We start from the raw sequence: 17,089 nt of genomic DNA, 5'->3' as shown, positions 1-17,089 counted from the left end.
GCACTCCATCAAACTTCAACCTGACACAGGCATTGTCGAACCTCTGCAAAATTCAGTCAAATCGCAGACATTCTGATCTCTAATCTTTCAATCTATCACTGATATGAGTGCCGCTAAGAAAGTTGCCGTCATCGCGACGAGCACTCGAACCCCACGCATTGGAACTAAGGTCGCGGAACTGGTGAAAGACACCATCACCACAGATGCTACCACCAATGGCATCGATCTGAATCTTGTAGAAGTCTCTTCTTTCAGACTTCCCGTCTTCGATGAACAGATCATTCCCGCCCAGGTCCCAGCTGCAGGTGACTTCGCCCACGAGCACAGCAAAGCGTGGAGCATGGAAATCGCCAAGTACGATGCCTACATCATTGTGGTTCCAGAATACAACTACGGCCTGCCTGGCGGCACCAAGAATGCCATTGACTACTTGTATAACGAGTGGATCGGCAAACCCATTGCTGTAGTCAGCTATGGCATCATGGGTGGCAACTCGGCGTCAGCGCAGGCGCAGAAGACGCTGGAGGGCATGAAACTCCGGGTTGCGCCGACGCGACCGGCGCTTGCTTTTGCGGGTGGGGCCGGACCGGATCTGGTGGCTGCCATGGGCCACGGAGAGATCGGGGAAGAGTCGCGGAAGAAGTGGGAGGGAGAATCGGAGAGCATACTCAAAGCCTTCGGTGAGTTAAAGGAGCTTCTCAACGCGCCGGCTCAGGCGAAGACGGAACCTTGAGAAAGTCTAACCTTGGAGAACTGAGAACCAACCGCCGGTGCCCATTGATGGTGGCTTGGAGAAAGAAGCTTGAATTTTAGCTAGAGCTAGTTCGTGAATTCTAGATCACCTAACCCAATTCAAGCGGTGGAACTCCACCTCGTAATATCGCTAAACCCCTGTCCACAGCATCGTATTCCTTCGTGTTGGTTGAGCTACTGCTCTGCTGCCTATTTGAAAGATACTGTGCCGCTTGGCTCTGCATTAGCCGGAAATTCTCGTCGCATCGGCTCACAATTTGATCCTTTATCACCCTTCGCCTTTTGTTCTCCCTTTTCCCTTCTTTTCCACCATGCGCCTTTCATCGCCGTCATTCGTTTTCTGTCCTTCATCGTCATGAGGACGTCCGCTCTTTTCGCGCTCAGTGGCTGCGCTGCCACTGCCCTAGCGCAAGTCCATCTACCGTTCTCCCATCGACCTCAGCCGAAGGCCAGTAGCAATGTCGAAACCAGGGACGTGGCGGACCGTCGATCAGTTTCTGCGATGGATGTTTACGTGACGGATTGGAATTATTTGGTCAACGCCACTGTCGGTACACCGCCACAAGATATTTCCTTGAGAGTCTCCGTGCAGGCTGAGCACACCTGGGTCCCAAACGCCAAGTATTGCGACTATTACAACTATAGCGACTATTACGATTCTTCTTCCACCAGGAGCGCCTATTACCTCGATTCATATTCGTGCAAATACGGCGCATTCCAGAGCAACGAGTCATCCACCTACGTCAACCCCGGCACCGAGGACTTTAGCACTAGGTACTCGGTCGGCCGAGCTAAGGGAGAATGGATTAGCGACACACTAGGCGTGGCTGGCAGCCAGATATCCAAGATGATCATGGGCTATGTTCAATCGGCAGATGTATTGATCGGTGTCCTTGGCCTGGGTTTCAACACCACCGGAAGTGCACAATCTACCGCGAGCCCGAGCAGTACCTCGAATTATCCTACCGTTCCTGAACGCCTCGTACAAGATGGTCTCATTAGCTCCCCCGCGTACAGTCTCTGGCTGGACGATTCATCCGCCACGTCTGGGAATCTTTTGCTGGGTGCGATCGATACATCAAAGTTTGAGGGCCCTCTTCTTCGTTTCTCAGTGCGCACAACGGGGTCATGGTCAACAAGCAGGCGATTTGACACCTTCATCACGTCCTTCAATGGTAGTAAGTCAGATACAGATGACCTACAGCCTCTCGGAGAATCTTTGCGTCAACAAACCGACGCATATGACACCTCGGACCTAGTGCTTCTCTCGCCAGATGCTGCTTTATCAGTGCTACCCGACGACATAGCCTTAGATCTTTGGGCTCTGGCTGGCGCTTCCTGGAATGATGACCTCGGCTACGCGATTATTGCTTGCACGGAAAACACCACCACGGGTCGCTTGGCTGTGCAGCTGTACGGATCGGAGGGACCTGTGTTGAATGTAGCTCTTGCCGACCTCGTGGTGTCTCAAGATGTTTGGTCCCATTCGGAGTGGTCTTGGGAGACCGAGTCGGCCTCCGAGTACTGCCTGTTTGGAGTCCAGTCGGAAAATTCCACCTCGACATACACGTCTTCTTCCTATCCATACTCCTTGGGCAATACATTCCTCAAACATTCCTACATGGTATTTGACCTAATCAATGAAGAGATTGGCTTTGCGAAGACAAAGTTCAGCAGCACGCAGACGGAAAATCTAGTTCCGTTCTCAAGCCTCGGAGCTCAGATCCCCGCGTCAACGAGCGTCATGCCGGATTGGTGCTCATCTACCTCATCTCAATGTCGAACAGGTGATTCGGGTTCGGGCTCCGGAGGCGGATCCTATGGCGGTGGTACAACCTACCTGGGCGATGGCTATTACCCTGGACATCTCCCGCTGGAGGCAAACCTAGCCATCGGCCTCAGTGTCGGTGTCTTCTGCACTATGGTCATGGGTCTGTCTATCTGGGCCATCAGACGAGGCCGTCGCATTAGAAAGGCCCAGAAAGAGCTGGCTGAAAAGCAAGCCGACGTGGAACCCGGCGGCGAGACACAGGTCGGGGCCGCCGATGGAAATGCTGTCAACTTGGCTCAAGAAGCCTTGCGTCCTCAACATCCGCCAGCTGCAGTGGCTCGAGATCCTTCTGTAACAGATGCAGATGCAGAGCAACGTGCTACTGGAATTGTGGGAACTGCCAAGTGAGAGAGTAGCGTTTGCCAGACAAATCTAATGCAACAATCAATTTGCCCGTGCCTCGCAGCAGGGGATTTAATCGCTGAAACAATAAACTCATGGCGCTTCTGCCTCCTCACTCTGATCCTTCGACGATATATACTGCCGAAGGCCGGGGTCAACGTCAGTTGCAAACCAAAGTAACGTGCGGACCGAACCGATTTCCTTCCATGACTAAGGTAGTCACGAGATGTGGCAAGTTGATTGCCGGATAGCGACTCGGGAGGTAGTCAACGTTCACAACATCGTAGTAGTTGCTGGTTGCCTAAATCTCGAGTATCATCCTGGCGTCGAGTGGTGGTTCGTTCCTCCTTGTAGATCCTAATCTAGAGCACCCGCTGCTTCGGTTTCCACTTGCAACGTTGCAGATCATATATCACTTGGAGAGAGCCTCATGGGCATTGCAGATGGCATAGAAAACCTCGGGGTCAACCGCCGATACAACTCTGCAATATGCAAGACATCAGATGGCAGCTGCTCAGATGGTGTTAGTATCAATAAGGGTGCCCCTGATGTAGCCGTTCTTGACGAAAGGGCGGAGCGGGTGATGTGCCGCTGCCGCCTTATCACATTTTCACCTTCCAGAAGGGAATGGTGAGTTCCGTAGGATTTCTTTTTCATGTGGTGCTTGGGCCGGGGTAACTCTGAACCGAGTTTGGCTGTTTCTGTTGCGGGTCAGTCTCTCTTTTGACAGCCTGTCTTGTTCAGTTGTCTCGGCAGTGCAAGTTGGCTTGAGTTATCAAAGACAACACCCACTCAATGGAATTGATAGTTGGCAGAAACACGTCACAAGTCTCTCCTATAACTCCCTTACCGCGATAAGAAAATCATAGCTTTTAGGGGATTCGCTAGAAAGGAAGCATGTGCTCACATTGGGCCTGTCCCAAACGGGCGATAAACCCACGCAGTGGAGGGTCACATTCGGCCCCGACTCGGTCATTCGCCCTACATTCGCCAAATTGTAGGCACATGGCCATTCAAGGGTAGGTCCTGAAGAATATCAGAACTCAGCCAATCTCAATGACTTCTCTTGTTGTGCTAACAGAGGAAAGTCGGCTACCACCTGCATTAGCCCCGGCCCCTCACCTCGCCCCCAGCCACTCACCGGGCACCATCGCCAAATCCTCACCTTTGGTGTTGGCGCTCCCTTGACACATAGAATTTCACAGCGAATCTCCGAGCTGTTACTTGCAACCAGTACTCTGGGTGGGTACAAGAGACTATGGTGTGTTAATGGTACATTGAGCGGCCAGGCTCGCAGGTCATCGTCAACTTCATTGCTACCACTTGAACGTGACAAACAGACGACGCGCTCGAATTTTTGCACATGCACAGACCGACAAACCAAGACTGAATCGCAGAAGCGGATCTAAGGGGTTTACAAGCCTAGTCAAAATTGACGACCTCATTTGAAGACGCGTAACGTTTCGCTGGGAATGGACCGGGTTTGCAAGTCACACCCAGACGACTGGACGTCAGGACTTGAACAATGACATTGTTGCTTGACGGCTGACTACTGTAGATAGCGTCTTGTCTAACATCGACGGACTCGATTAGTATAATATGATCAGTTGATCGCTTCATGTCCAGTGACGTGTACCTGACTTGCAGAGACATTCTCGTATTCACTCCTTTAGCAAATTATTTAACGGATCAATTCATACCGCTTTCAAGATGAAGCTTCTTCAATCATTAATCACTATGGGTGGCATACTTTCAACAGCTGTGCGCCCCTCCACGGCGGCGCCGACGAACGTCACGGAGCGAGGTCTCCAAGGCTACACAAATGCAGTCTACTTCACTAATTGGCAAGTTGTTGTTAGACCTGAGGTGATAGAGCTCAGCTAATATCATTCAAGGGCGATATACGGTCGCAATTATCAGCCCCAGAATCTTCCAGCATCACAGATCACCAATGTCCTCTATGCCTTCATGAATCTTCGCGCGACTGGTGAAGTGTAGGTCAATTCACAGCTCGACCTAGATGACTAGCGCAGGAACAGGCAAGCTAACATTCCAACCCACTCAAAGTTACACTGCCGATACCTACGCCGATTTGGAGAAGCACTATCCTACTGATTGTAAGGCTTGTTGTTCGTTGTTGATATAACACCGACACATGCTGACTCATTGAGGATCTAGCTTGGAACGATGTCGGCACAAACGCCTACGGCTGCGTCAAACAGCTTTACCTTTTGAAGAAGGCCAACCGCCGAATGAAGGTCATGCTCAGTATTGGAGGCTGGACATGGTCGACCAACTTCCCCGCTGCCGCTAGTACGCCCGAAGGCCGAGCCCTCTTTGCTCAGTCCTCTGTCAAACTCATGAAAGACTGGGGCTTTGACGGCATCGATATTGACTGGGAGTATCCAGCCGACGCCACCGAAGCAGCTAACATGGTCCTCCTGCTTCAAGCAGTCAGAAGCGAGCTGGACTCCTACGCCGCCCAATACACTCCCGGCTATCACTACCTTTTGACTATTGCTTCACCTGCTGGCCCCAGTCACTACAACGTCTTGAATCTCAAAGCGATCTCTGATGTCATTGATGCGTTCAACTTGATGGCATACGATTATGCCGGTTCCTGGGATGCCAATAGCGGCCATCAGGCGAACTTGTACCCGAACCCGAGCAACCCCTCGTCGACGCCATTCTCCACTGATGCTGCTGTCAACGATTACCTCGCCGCCGGCGTACCAGCCGCAAAGATCGTACTCGGCATGCCCATCTACGGCCGCTCATTCGAACAGACCAACGGCATCGGCCAGCCGTTTACCGGTATCGGGAGCGGTTCCTGGGAGAACGGAGTGTGGGACTACAAGGCTCTTCCCCGGGCCGGCGCCACCGAGCTCTACGATGCCACGGCGGTTGCCTCCTACAGCTACGATCCGGCCGCCAAAGAGCTCATCTCTTATGACACCCCCGCCGTGGTGCGGACCAAGGTCTCATATCTGACAGGCAAGGGCCTCGGTGGTTCCATGTTCTGGGAGGCGAGCGGCGACAGAACTGACAGTGGAAGTCTTCTGGCGACTAGCTTCGATGCTCTCGGTGGCGCGAGCACCCAGGACCAGAGTCTCAATCAGCTGAGCTACCCTAACAGTCAGTACGACAACATCCGCGCGGGTGTACCAGGCGGTTGAAGTTGAGCTTGTGATGGTAGAGGTCATGTGTTCTTCGGTCCATTTTTTTCACATGGTGTTTGGCGTAGCGGGTTGCGAGCAACCTGAATTCTTTGATTGTCGTTTGAATGACGCAGTATTTCTTTTACCGGGCTCGCATATGGATTCTCAGCTTTTATACTTGTCTTCTAATTACTATCAGACGAGAATTCACTACCTTTAACCTATTGATTATATCTGTTGCAGTCCACCTCACTCCATCTACCTTTTCTGCGTGTCTCATGCCGACAATACCATGCTTCAGCTTAGTCCTCCGCAGCTGCTTCCTCTTCCTCTTCCTCTTCAATCTTCTGTCCGTAAACGACGTGGCTTATATTCCGTCAGTAAGGTAATTAATTCTCTCGGTAAATCCAGCTTACTAGTTAAGGTATGCGTGGAAAGCACCACTCTTCAATTCTTGGCGAACCTGGGCTAACAGCGCCATCACCTCTTCCCTAGTCCATCCAAGCACGCCAATGAACAGCTTCAAGGTGAATGCATCGAGGCCCTCAAGAGTTTGAGCAAGATTGCACATTCCAAGATCCTTGTTGTGCGCGTCCTTGGCCCATGGACCCAGAGGAATCTTGAAGTGCTGGTGAACCACATTCTTGAAGGGAGCTTCACGAACCCAACCCTCGAGATTGGGGCCAGGGGAGTCTTCGCGCCCCAGCATTTTGCAAGCCTCGATGAAAAGACGGTCCCACTTCATGATTGCATGCTTCTCGGTCAGTGTTCCGTCATCGCACGCGTAGAGAACGCTCATGTCTTGGAATTCAGCCCAGCCGTTTGTCGCGAGGTTTCTAGCACACGACCACGTCAGTTCAACTTTGCTATGGAACGGGACGCGATCCACTCTGTGGCTAATAGTCCCTGGCAATCGGAGGTCTCAAACCCACTCATATACTCTATGGACCAGCTTCGGCCAATCTGCGATTGAAGCAGCCATGTATCGCGTGAAAATAAAGTCGTATTTCTCGTTGACAACCCAAGCGCTTTCGACATCGTCAATCTCGAATCTGACGTTCGGCGGCACCCTGGTTCTAAATTAGCTATTAACAGCCTATCTCTGGTGTCCAAAATCCTCACCAATCTGGTTGTATCAGGCTCAGATCGTTCCCGAATATCTAACATAGTCTCTAATTCAGCTTTTTCTGGCCTTGGCGGTTGACAGTTCATGTATATGTACCTCGGCGTTTGGAAACAAGTCGGCAATCTCGATGGCCCCTAATAGACAACAGCCATGATTAAAACTGAGAATGCAAGATTGAGCCTTTCTCAACAAACAACCCATAGATTCCGGTACCGGTTCCTACATCGAGGATGCGGTGCGTCACCTCAGCCTTGATGGGGGCGAGGAAGAACTTGTTGCCGATGGTCTTGACAATCATGGTATGCGTCAAGTCTAGACGATCCATCTCTCTCTGACATGCAATCAATGTTAGAAAGGCCGTATAGTGGTATGATTTGCGGCATTCGTACCTCATCGTTTGGAAAGTTGTATGCTGTTTATGTCGGGATGTTATGTGAGTTGTGCTGGACGGGCTACATTTGATCCTCGATTTCTCACTTACATCCTGCCCGGAAAGCATGATATGTTCGACCATACTCTTCCGGGTAGTCTACAACACTTGATGTCAAAGAGGCTGTGTATGAAGAGCTAGGAGAAATTGAGTCCTTCGTCAGCTAATCACTCTTATTCGACGATAATTCGGGAGCGGGGTAGGGAATTTGGCATCTTTACATTCGGTCGTCGATAGTAGATGCATCATCGGTGGTCTTTCAATAGTAAGCTCGAACGTCTCGTTGTTCTCGGACACTTTTGCAGGCAACTGACGCTAGAGTTGTCATCTACTTCCAATGGTGCTGCCGCGATTGAAACACCGCCTTGTGCCGGTGACACAGCGGGGTCTGAGACTGGCTCAGCTGGACTGCTTGGTGTGTGCGATGCCGTTTCATCCATGTCGGAAGTAATAGTCTGGGCCAATCTATTAAGAGAGGATGTTGGGGATTGTCTTTCGCCTGCTGAATGGGCATACTCAAGCCGCTGAACGGGGGATCGAGCGGCTTTATATTCCTCAAATGATTGTTTGTGCTGTTCAGAATGAACCCCGCAGCTTGGCGGCGCAAACAGTTGTTGGTTGTTCTGTTGAACGCTTGTTGAAGCAACGTAAGTGGCTGATTCTCTTCTATACCAGGATCGAGGTGGGTTTTCGGGTGCTTGCACCAACCGTGGCCCGTACGATAACAATCACTGGCAATGCGGGATCATAAAATAGGGGCTAATGCTGATTGGGGAGCAGATGCAAGGGTCATCAGCACTGCTTTGCAAGGGCTATCGACTCTGTGGCCTTGGTCACAAATGACGAGATCTTGACTCGAAATGTTACTGGAGAGAAGGATGTAAACTGGTCCACACATCTTGTAGAGAACGAGCCTCTCAAAGTCGAAAAGATCCATTGAGGTCACAGTTCTGTTGCTGAAAGCGCTGAAAACCAGCACGGTTTGCGGAACAAAGTCATTCTCGTTGGCCTTCATGTCTCTGGATTAATGCATCAGTACTTAGTCTGGGATCAGCAGATATTTTGACATGAGCCTTGCTTAGAATTCTAGCTGCGTTCAACACGACCTTTCCGATCGATGAGTAGGAACAACCAAGACGTAAAGTGTAATCGCTGAATGTGTATATGTGCAGGAAAGCCTGAGCCGGCATGCATTTCCTGGTCTGTAGATTCCTGATTAGCTGGTAGTATTATGGAGGTCGAGTGTCATTGAGCCACCGATGTACCACCAGTTCCCGAACCATCCTTACACATCAACTTTCCAAGACCTTACTTCTCCGTACCGTACGTCGTGGGGTTCTCGGTCATTTTCTTTTCATTGGTTGATTATGTACTTGACTTTTCTGGATCGTCCAAGGTTCCATTTGGTACCTACTCAACAAATAATATCTCCGAAAAAGTCTTCGGGCCAACGGAGGCTTTGACGCTCAGTCTTTTACTTCTTTTTGTCGAGACCTGTTTTGTGACTGTTTTGTACCAGAACCGCTTCTTTTATTAATTTGATTGCTGGTTCAATTTTCTGCTGTCCAGTCGTCTAGCTTAGCCCTGCACGATGGCTCCCCAGGATGTTCGTCTGTGTCGTGGGCCATGAGGAGGCCTAGAGTATTAAGGGTAGCTCTTAGAAAATGTCTGTTCGCTTGACACTGCCTTTTTGGTAAGACGTGGATAGGTATTCTGCCAGCTTTCGATCACATCAACGTCGCTTACGTGAGACTTTGGTGCCGGCTTGTCGGCGCCATACTTCCGTAACGCTCTTATACATTGGGCATTCATGCCGTAACAAAACATCAACATAGGCAACGGGTGAGTAATTTGGTCTTACGCAAAACAAGATGAAAAATAATAAGAGAGACTCAATTCGATGGCCACATAAAAAGCTAGACCTCTAGCCAGTTTCAGATGCAGATCAAGAGAGGTTGGAGCACCAGTCTTCTCAGAACTTGTCCTACTTCTCCCCAACTTACCAAACATCTGAAAGATGATCTCGGATAATTGGAAGCCTCATTTTTCCTATGTCCGAGGGAAACACCATACCCTTCGGTAAATCTGTGTCCGTTGAGAACTTCAGCCCTGTCAAATTCATCACGCCAACTCACAATCGAAGTTTCAAGTCACAGCTTGAGAAGTGGATATGGTGGTCAAAATAGGTTAGGCACATGGTCCAAGTTGTGTGCGGGAAACATTTCCATTCACGGGCAGTTTTTGCAGAATTGGGAGTCTAGTTTGATTTACTCCATCGTCTTGAAAGCTTAACTTATGGCGATGCTGGGCCCGGGCATGCCAAGACCGCGCATCAATACGACGTGATTTCGTAAGGACGATCTGGAACATGCTTCTCGGGGCTAACAAGTGGCTAGTCGTTTTACTCAGCCTGTCTTCAGGGTCTCATGCGCCGTAAACTCGTTTCTCCCATGTCGATCGCTCCATGCCACTGTTTCCACAACAAAAATCTGCCGACCCCCTTGCAATAGTCATTTATGAGAACGATGAAGTTTGTCGACACATGACTATTACCAAATCTTCGGCAGAAATTGACATGGCTACAGTAACGTTTGGCATGTAGAACACCAGGTGTAATGTAACCGCGTGGGAAAACAGTTTACTGATATCACACGTGCAGTGATACTCCCCGCCTTACCCAAAAATAATCCGTAGTCAGGGAATATTGACAGACTTGAATTAGAAGTTGATTAATCTCCGTGTATGTGGGGCTGCATGTGGCAATGCTGAGCCCAAGACAAGCACTCATAAGGCTTCGGATCACAGCTAAGGCAAGGTGAATGGACATAACATCGATACTTGCGAATACCTCAACACGCTGCCTAAATATGCTTTCCAGACCATATTTCAGGCCAGTCAGGTCTAGGCTATCGGTGTAGCCGGCTAAAAATGAGTACTTCGAGCTGCGAGGTTCACCGCTTCCAAACTCAAGTCTTGACGTCAAACCCAACCCTTGATGGACATCTGGAGACAGCAGACTATCAAAGTCTCGAGATCATCCGGCCAGACTAGTAAACTAAAATAAAGAATTATCTCGTGTTCTGAAGACTTTGCTATCTCAGAACATGGATAATTATGATGAGACCAGGTCTGGAGGTTGTCGACAGTCTCGCGACCGGCGTGTTTGGGAAGTTCCGGCTGAGATTATTGACGCGGGACGAGTCAAGTCTACTTGCTACCAATTATTCTGAGTTTTTCGTATGGGGAGGAAACTACATTACAATTCCCGTGTAATATGACTGCCATTGAAGAACATAAAGAGGCAACTGTCCGGCGTTCTTTTGCTATCACTTCATCACCACCCTCATCGTCATCATCGCTTCTTCATCATCAACCATCTATCACTTCGACAATATTTCATCATCCTGATCCAAATCGCCAAGATGAAGTTCTCTGCCTCAACCGTTCTCTTCGCCGCTCTTGGTGCCTTCTTCGCCCCTGGCGTCGCCGCGGACCCTCATTACGAATGCTCCTGCAGCACCTGGAACGGCCGAGGCTGGACCTATGACTGGCAGCTCACCTTCAACGCCTGCAAGAACAATTACGAGGGCGAGGTCTGTATATACTCGGAAACCGAAGTTCCAAGGCGGAGGCAATTATTGACTAACACAATCACAGGCCAACTACAACCACGGTCAGGGCAGGGTAAGTCTATTCACTCCTGCCACAACACCTGTGACAATAGTCAGGTCTGATGCTAACATTTCGCGACTGAAGTGCAAGTGGTTCTCCCACAAGCGCGTTGATGGCGATGACTGGAACCGCGTCTGCGAGGCGCAGGCTCGTGATGGATACTACCCCGTCGCCAACGATGTTATCGACTCTACCCAGCCTAAGATTACTGGCAAGTCTGGCCACGGCTTCTGCAAGCGATAGAGTTTTTCAAGAGACTTTTGAAACTCTGTAAGCGCCCAAATTGATAGGGGAATGGAGGACTTTGTTCAGACATAGAATATTTGATTGCCTTGAAACCGAATCATTGCTGCTGTTCGTACCTAAGTACCTAAATTATACTGATTCATAATCACCATACCTTACACATAAAACCAATACTCATCATTTGCGCGCGAAGTTTTCAAAATCGTCTGGCTAGTCTTGAAAGGAGGATTCGAGGATATTGACAGACAAATATTGTCGTTATCTGATATTGAATCCTGAAAGTTCTTTCAGTCGATCCATGTTAGTATTTCACCGTCGTGCTCAGCAACGGCGGAGCATTCTCAATAACCATGAGTCAACCTTGCAACTAATCATTTGATCAAGGGGAACTTGGCACGCGACTCAAGAGAAAAGTCGGCATTTCATTACGCGTAAATTTAACTTACTTCTTTCGAAGCAGAATCTCGTCAGAAAGGTAAGCTAAATGAAATTACTATCAAGTCTGAATCATTATGGCCCAATACTGATCAAGGCAAGCCTCGCTCGTCCACTGGTGCACTGCGAAAGTCTCCGGTCCAGTCACCTCGGACTTGTTGGCTTGACATATTGATCGACACGGAGGTTACTAGGCCACAACTTTCAAACTACCAAATTCCGACACCGGGCGGATTGACTTTCCCCTATCGAAAGCTTGTGTTATTGATATTCCTTTTCTCTCGAGTTCATTCGAATGAGAAGCTGTACAGGCTCGTAATTATTACAGCGTCTAGCAGATCCATCAGCTTCCTTGAACTTGCAAGTGCATTACCCTCTCTGATCAAACGGTATAAGTCTCTGGAACTCCCGGCCTTGAAGACTTTGGACACCACGGCCTACCTATATCGCTTCCACTTCGACCTTCATATTCCTTCACTCAGATTACGACCATGAAGTTCCTCGCAGCATTGAGTCTTGCCACCGCCGTCACGGCCCTGGCTGTCCCTCCCGTCGAGCATTTCTCCACTTCCGAAGGAGATGCTAAAGGCTCACTTCAGCTCATCGGCTCCGAGATCAAGTCTTCCGATGCAACCAAGTATGTCAATTCGATGTGCTATGTCTTGAATTCCGTGTCTAACATCTCGATAGTGTCGTCAGATCCAACGACGAAGTCGCTTCCTCCCTGGCCCTCGAGAAGCGCATTGACGGCATACCCATTCCTCATGGAGTTGCTTCTCCCAAGTCACTTCTGCTCATGGGCGTCACTGTTTCCTTCCACATGGTCGGTGGATGGGTTCGCCAGGGCAGTCGCAACGTGTGGACCTATACTTGCAAGGGCATTGTCTTGACCAACAACAATGACAGGAAGGCGGTTAGCATCTTTGCCGCTGGCATCAAGTACCTGACCAATTACATCATGTCTGAAGGCAGGGTCTGGACTGTGAATGCTCCGGAGGGAGGGTTTGCGGACACGGTGAGCATCAATATCGGAAAGGCTTAAATTCGCTGCCAATGTTGTGTACCTCACATAGTGTTGAGCAAGCTCAGTTTCATGCGGAGGAATTGACTAATCGGACGTGACTATTCATCTAAAGAGCATCTTGTGGATTGCGAACAACTCATTGCCCGTGTTGCCAGAAGTCTGCTCAGCCAAATGCTGAACCCCGTAGCCTCTCCGAAATGAAACAATTTTCCAGGCTTCTCAGCTTTGGGCATGCACACCTGGCTTGATATACGTGTTCTCAATGCATAGCCTATGAAGGACCCTATATCAGGGCTTCCGAAGTCAGTGAACTTTGCTACAGGTACTTCAGTCATAAAGAGAGTCCGAAATGCTCGAGCCCCAAGCACTTAGACGAATACTGATCATATCAATGTCGCTTCTTTCTCTCGCTCCATTGGCTAATCATCAGTCGCGAAGGAGATTATATTAATTCGTAACGGGTCTCTCGGACGGAACCCCTGGTCACGATGAGGCCTTCCTCATCGTGCGGCGTATTGTCTTGCACCAAAAACTGACTCGAACCCGTTACAGAATCCGAACTTCCCTGTCAACTCAGGTTTAAAGTTCAGTCTAACCAGCCTCCTGGGCCCTCAGACTCCAGCTTGGCCACTCGATTCTAGCAGAAGGGAAGGAGTTCCCACTAGGAAATGATTCGTGTGCCCACGGCGCTCGTTAACTCCCCGCGTATAATGGATCAACTGCTATGCACATGATACGTCAAGCAGCACTTGGCGCGCCGTTCATCTTAGCTCGCAATGAGCACTGTAGATCTGTGACCGTGATACTGGGTCGTTTCCAAATGATCGGCCTGCTCCGGTTCTATTCCGGGATGAAACTCCACGTGTGTCCTGCACCCGCCCGAGTATTTGCAAGTGTCAGGGAGATTAATAATGAACGCGAATGATGCTGACTGGGAAAAAAAGAGCCACGCAACGTCGATGTAGATCTTTACAAAAGAGAGACATACTTTCCCTCTTCCCCAGTCAATCAAACCTTCTCAGCCAAAAAACTTTCCTTATCGCTATTTCTTTTCAGATTCTGCCGTAATTCGGTGCTTTCCATTAAGCTTGATTTTTAACTTCGCACTATTGAATTCAATCACAATGAAGTTCGCACTCGCCGCATCTTTCTTCGCTGCTATTGTTGTCGTGCCGGTCACGGCCGGAGAGTGCGGCACGTTTGGGACCGACTTTGGAGCTTGTTTGAACTGGTGCTCTGATACCAACCCCGGTGCCGAACGATACATTATCGACGGATGTTATCGGGCTGTATGCTCAAGCTGTAGACCTGCGAAGGAGCGATGTGAGTTGATTCTGGTTTTTTGAAGCCAAGCGTCGAGGAGAAGTTTACTGACAGAGGACCCGTACAGCACTCGAGGCACGAGTCTTCCAGGCGTAAAGATAACAAAAAGCTATCGAGCAATAGCACCAGATCATGTCTTCCCAGCTGGCCATCCCAGCTTGAGAACCTTTCCACGAGCCCGAGTGCGACACAAACCACTTCTCAGTTCGCTTTCGCTCTCCCACGGCTTTTATATCTATCGAGGATTGTTCGCAATCAAAATCGTTGTTTCACGGCTCGAGGTCGTTGTTAGTTTTAGCTCAGATACCCGATAGCAAAATATCACACAGTCTTGAGGTTTTCCGCGTTGGATCCAGTGCTGCCATCAATAATACTCAATCTTCGTGATCTAGGGTACGTACATGTAGACTCTTCCAACTGAATCCGCCGTTGCATGGGTATCATGTGTTTCATATCCCCCGATTCTCAACCATGAACTCCTCTTAGTCTCTCCCTCTTCTGCATCTTATCCCAAGTTCAAGACTTTCCCCCAATGGCCGGTGCTTCTTCCCCACCGCCCACAACCTTCTCATATGCTGGAGCTGCCTCGCTAGGCCCATCATAAGCAGGAACCTCTTCAACAGGCGGCGGCGGTGCAATCGATGACGAAGCTACCGCAGATGCCCTCGTCCTCCCACTTGCCGTATCCTCATCTGGTGCCAGAACAAGCAACTTTTGACTTCCCTCACATTTCCAGCTTTCGCCCGCCACCGACAGCTTCACCTCCCAGTGCAACACGTGCTCAACCTTTAAGCAATATGTCACAAAGGTAGGCACGACCGTCTGCCCAAACGAACCTGCACCGTTTCTTTGACCGAGGAGCAGTCGTCCCAGCGCGTCCACTCGCAGATCCAGGACAGCACCAAGGTCTAGAGGAACTTCCTTAGGACCCGAGGGGACAACAATGGTGCTATCTTGGGCTTGGAAGAGATGCTTCAATCGCGCCAAGCAGAGCTTCCGCGTCTTGTTTGCGTCGTGAGGATCAAGAGTTCCGGGGCAAATGATGCCCGTCGTCGTCTGCAGCTCCAGCTCCAGCTGCTCTATCGTCACCGTCTGCGGTACATCCTCAATAATTTCCGACGTCCGATCCCTGGATGGTGTCAGATGAAGCAGAAACGGGATGGTCGCCTCGTTTCCTAGCTGAATCACCGTGGGATACTGCACATCGAGCGTGTAGTGGAAGGTGGGAACTTTGGATGAGCCAAAGAACTTCTGCGTCTTCTGCTTGAACGACAGCTCCGCGTCAGTCATTCCTGGTAGCAACCGCTGACTGCTCACGCACCCAGTCTTGTTCCGCCTCTCCAGCCTAAAGTCGCTGATCATTGGCGATGGCACCGGAGGCGAAAATACTCTGACAGGCATCGCCGCCTTTACGACTGTGCTTTTCCCATGCACCGCCAGCTCGGCCTCAACCCAGTACTCGACGAAACCATGCCAGCTCTTGTTGAACCCAGACCCGTCGAAATGAAATGTCCCCGGCAGCGGTTGCTCGGGTAGCCCTAGGCCAGCATGACCCCCGACGTTGGGGCGCAAAAAGCACGCCTCCTTGGCACTCTCCCCGCCACAGGCATTCACAGCCCTAGCATCCGTATGCGTCGGCAATGCGAGCGCAAAAGGCCATGATACAGGTTGGCTCCCAGCTCCGGGCGCGACGTGGACAGGTCCGCGGTGGACTACATCGCCGACGGCGTTCTCAGGCCAAAAGTTGAAACGGGAACGGTAGTAGCTCTTTTGGTTATTGCCGCGGGATACGACGAGTTTTGCCTTCGCACGGCCGAAGAGGCGGACGCGGACTGTGGCGTTGGCGGCGACGATGTGCGATTTGCGAACTATGTGGCCGAGAATGACACTGCCTCCGTGAAGGGGCGTTTCTGGGTGGAGGAGCTGTATCGAAAGATCGAGGTTGTTCTTCCTTTCCGTGGGAGGCATAATTGCTTCAATCCAAATCTTTATTCGCTCAAAGATGAATCAACTGATGGGTCTAGAGAGAAAAGAACCATCGATGGCTTGAAAACCCGAGAAAACCGCTGTGTTTAAGCAAGCCGTGGATTGCGGCACAGTCCGTAAGCACTTAGGAACGAACATCGCGCCAGGCAGCGACAATGTGGTTAGCGCAGTGGCGCAGGTGGCGCTAAGCCTGGACGAAGTTGTGGCTGTGTAACATTACTTGATGAGTTGTTGACAGCCCACCGGCTCCCTTGATACCTTATCTCACAAGTCTGTTCATCTCATCTCATAGACGTGTCATCTAATCTTCTGGAGATTCTTTATTCTCTCTCTACGTTTCGTGTCAGTGTAACCGTGCCATGTGGTTCATGATCCCAACTCCATTGCGCTGCCGTGCACTATCCACCCATTTGATACCCATACGCCCTTCCTACCTCTCTTCTCGGTATCCCACTGGTACAGACGACGCCATCTGCCGTTTGTGATAGAAAATCTGCTTCCAGCTGCCATAAAGTAGTCTGTAGCTCCGAGCTGGTGAAACAAATTGCAACGAGTTTTATTCTAGTCCCCTGGGAAAGATCAGATTCAATCAGAGGGAGACACCTACCATGGCCGATATCAGACAACCTAGATAGTCACCTCGGTCTCACTTTCTCAATTTATTGACGCCAAGTCACATGGACGAGAGTGAGACTCACCATGGAGGTTCCATAGAGTCTCGTCAGCGTGCGACGGTAGGTTAGTAGATATTACAGTTGCCATT

The 17,089-nt window shown here is 50.2% G+C and overlaps 7 protein-coding genes across 7 annotated transcripts; 5 read left to right on the top strand and 2 right to left on the bottom strand.

The window, feature by feature from the left end:
- Positions 1–103: 103 nt before the first annotated feature.
- Positions 104–2,932, top strand: CPAR01_12820 (aspartic proteinase; the record flags this gene model as incomplete). Its single annotated transcript, XM_060497075.1, has 2 exons — positions 104–680; positions 954–2,932. The coding sequence occupies 2 exons, from the start codon at positions 104–106 to the stop codon at positions 2,930–2,932; spliced, it is 2,556 nt and encodes an 851-aa protein (XP_060344608.1).
- Positions 2,933–4,636: 1,704 nt separating this feature from the next.
- CPAR01_12819 (glycosyl hydrolase family 18) lies at positions 4,637–6,102 on the top strand (the record flags this gene model as incomplete). Its single annotated transcript, XM_060497074.1, has 4 exons — positions 4,637–4,792; positions 4,847–4,920; positions 4,994–5,043; positions 5,105–6,102. 4 exons carry the CDS (start codon positions 4,637–4,639, stop codon positions 6,100–6,102), a joined length of 1,278 nt encoding a protein of 425 aa, XP_060344607.1.
- A 284-nt stretch (positions 6,103–6,386) lies between these two features.
- On the bottom strand, positions 6,387–8,080 carry CPAR01_12818 (TAM domain methyltransferase; the record flags this gene model as incomplete). Its single annotated transcript, XM_060497073.1, has 8 exons — positions 6,387–6,450; positions 6,501–6,920; positions 7,017–7,154; positions 7,405–7,541; positions 7,600–7,622; positions 7,692–7,777; positions 7,862–7,896; positions 7,955–8,080. The coding sequence occupies 8 exons, from the start codon at positions 8,078–8,080 to the stop codon at positions 6,387–6,389; spliced, it is 1,029 nt and encodes a 342-aa protein (XP_060344606.1).
- Positions 8,081–11,062: 2,982 nt separating this feature from the next.
- On the top strand, positions 11,063–11,555 carry CPAR01_12817 (uncharacterized protein; the record flags this gene model as incomplete). Its single annotated transcript, XM_060497072.1, has 3 exons — positions 11,063–11,233; positions 11,298–11,324; positions 11,397–11,555. 3 exons carry the CDS (start codon positions 11,063–11,065, stop codon positions 11,553–11,555), a joined length of 357 nt encoding a protein of 118 aa, XP_060344605.1.
- Positions 11,556–12,484: 929 nt separating this feature from the next.
- CPAR01_12816 (uncharacterized protein) lies at positions 12,485–13,035 on the top strand (the record flags this gene model as incomplete). Its single annotated transcript, XM_060497071.1, has 2 exons — positions 12,485–12,630; positions 12,684–13,035. 2 exons carry the CDS (start codon positions 12,485–12,487, stop codon positions 13,033–13,035), a joined length of 498 nt encoding a protein of 165 aa, XP_060344604.1.
- Positions 13,036–14,141: 1,106 nt separating this feature from the next.
- On the top strand, positions 14,142–14,436 carry CPAR01_12815 (uncharacterized protein; the record flags this gene model as incomplete). Its single annotated transcript, XM_060497070.1, has 2 exons — positions 14,142–14,340; positions 14,408–14,436. 2 exons carry the CDS (start codon positions 14,142–14,144, stop codon positions 14,434–14,436), a joined length of 228 nt encoding a protein of 75 aa, XP_060344603.1.
- A 420-nt stretch (positions 14,437–14,856) lies between these two features.
- CPAR01_12814 (uncharacterized protein) lies at positions 14,857–16,308 on the bottom strand (the record flags this gene model as incomplete). Its single annotated transcript, XM_060497069.1, has 1 exon — positions 14,857–16,308. The coding sequence occupies one exon, from the start codon at positions 16,306–16,308 to the stop codon at positions 14,857–14,859; it is 1,452 nt and encodes a 483-aa protein (XP_060344602.1).
- Between the last annotated feature and the right edge of the window lie 781 nt (positions 16,309–17,089).

This window comes from Colletotrichum paranaense (assembly GCF_030867605.1).
Source record: "Colletotrichum paranaense strain IMI 384185 chromosome Unknown Scaffold_11.1, whole genome shotgun sequence".
NCBI lineage: Eukaryota > Fungi > Ascomycota > Sordariomycetes > Glomerellales > Glomerellaceae > Colletotrichum > Colletotrichum paranaense.
This window is presented reverse-complemented; position numbering and strand designations above follow the sequence as displayed.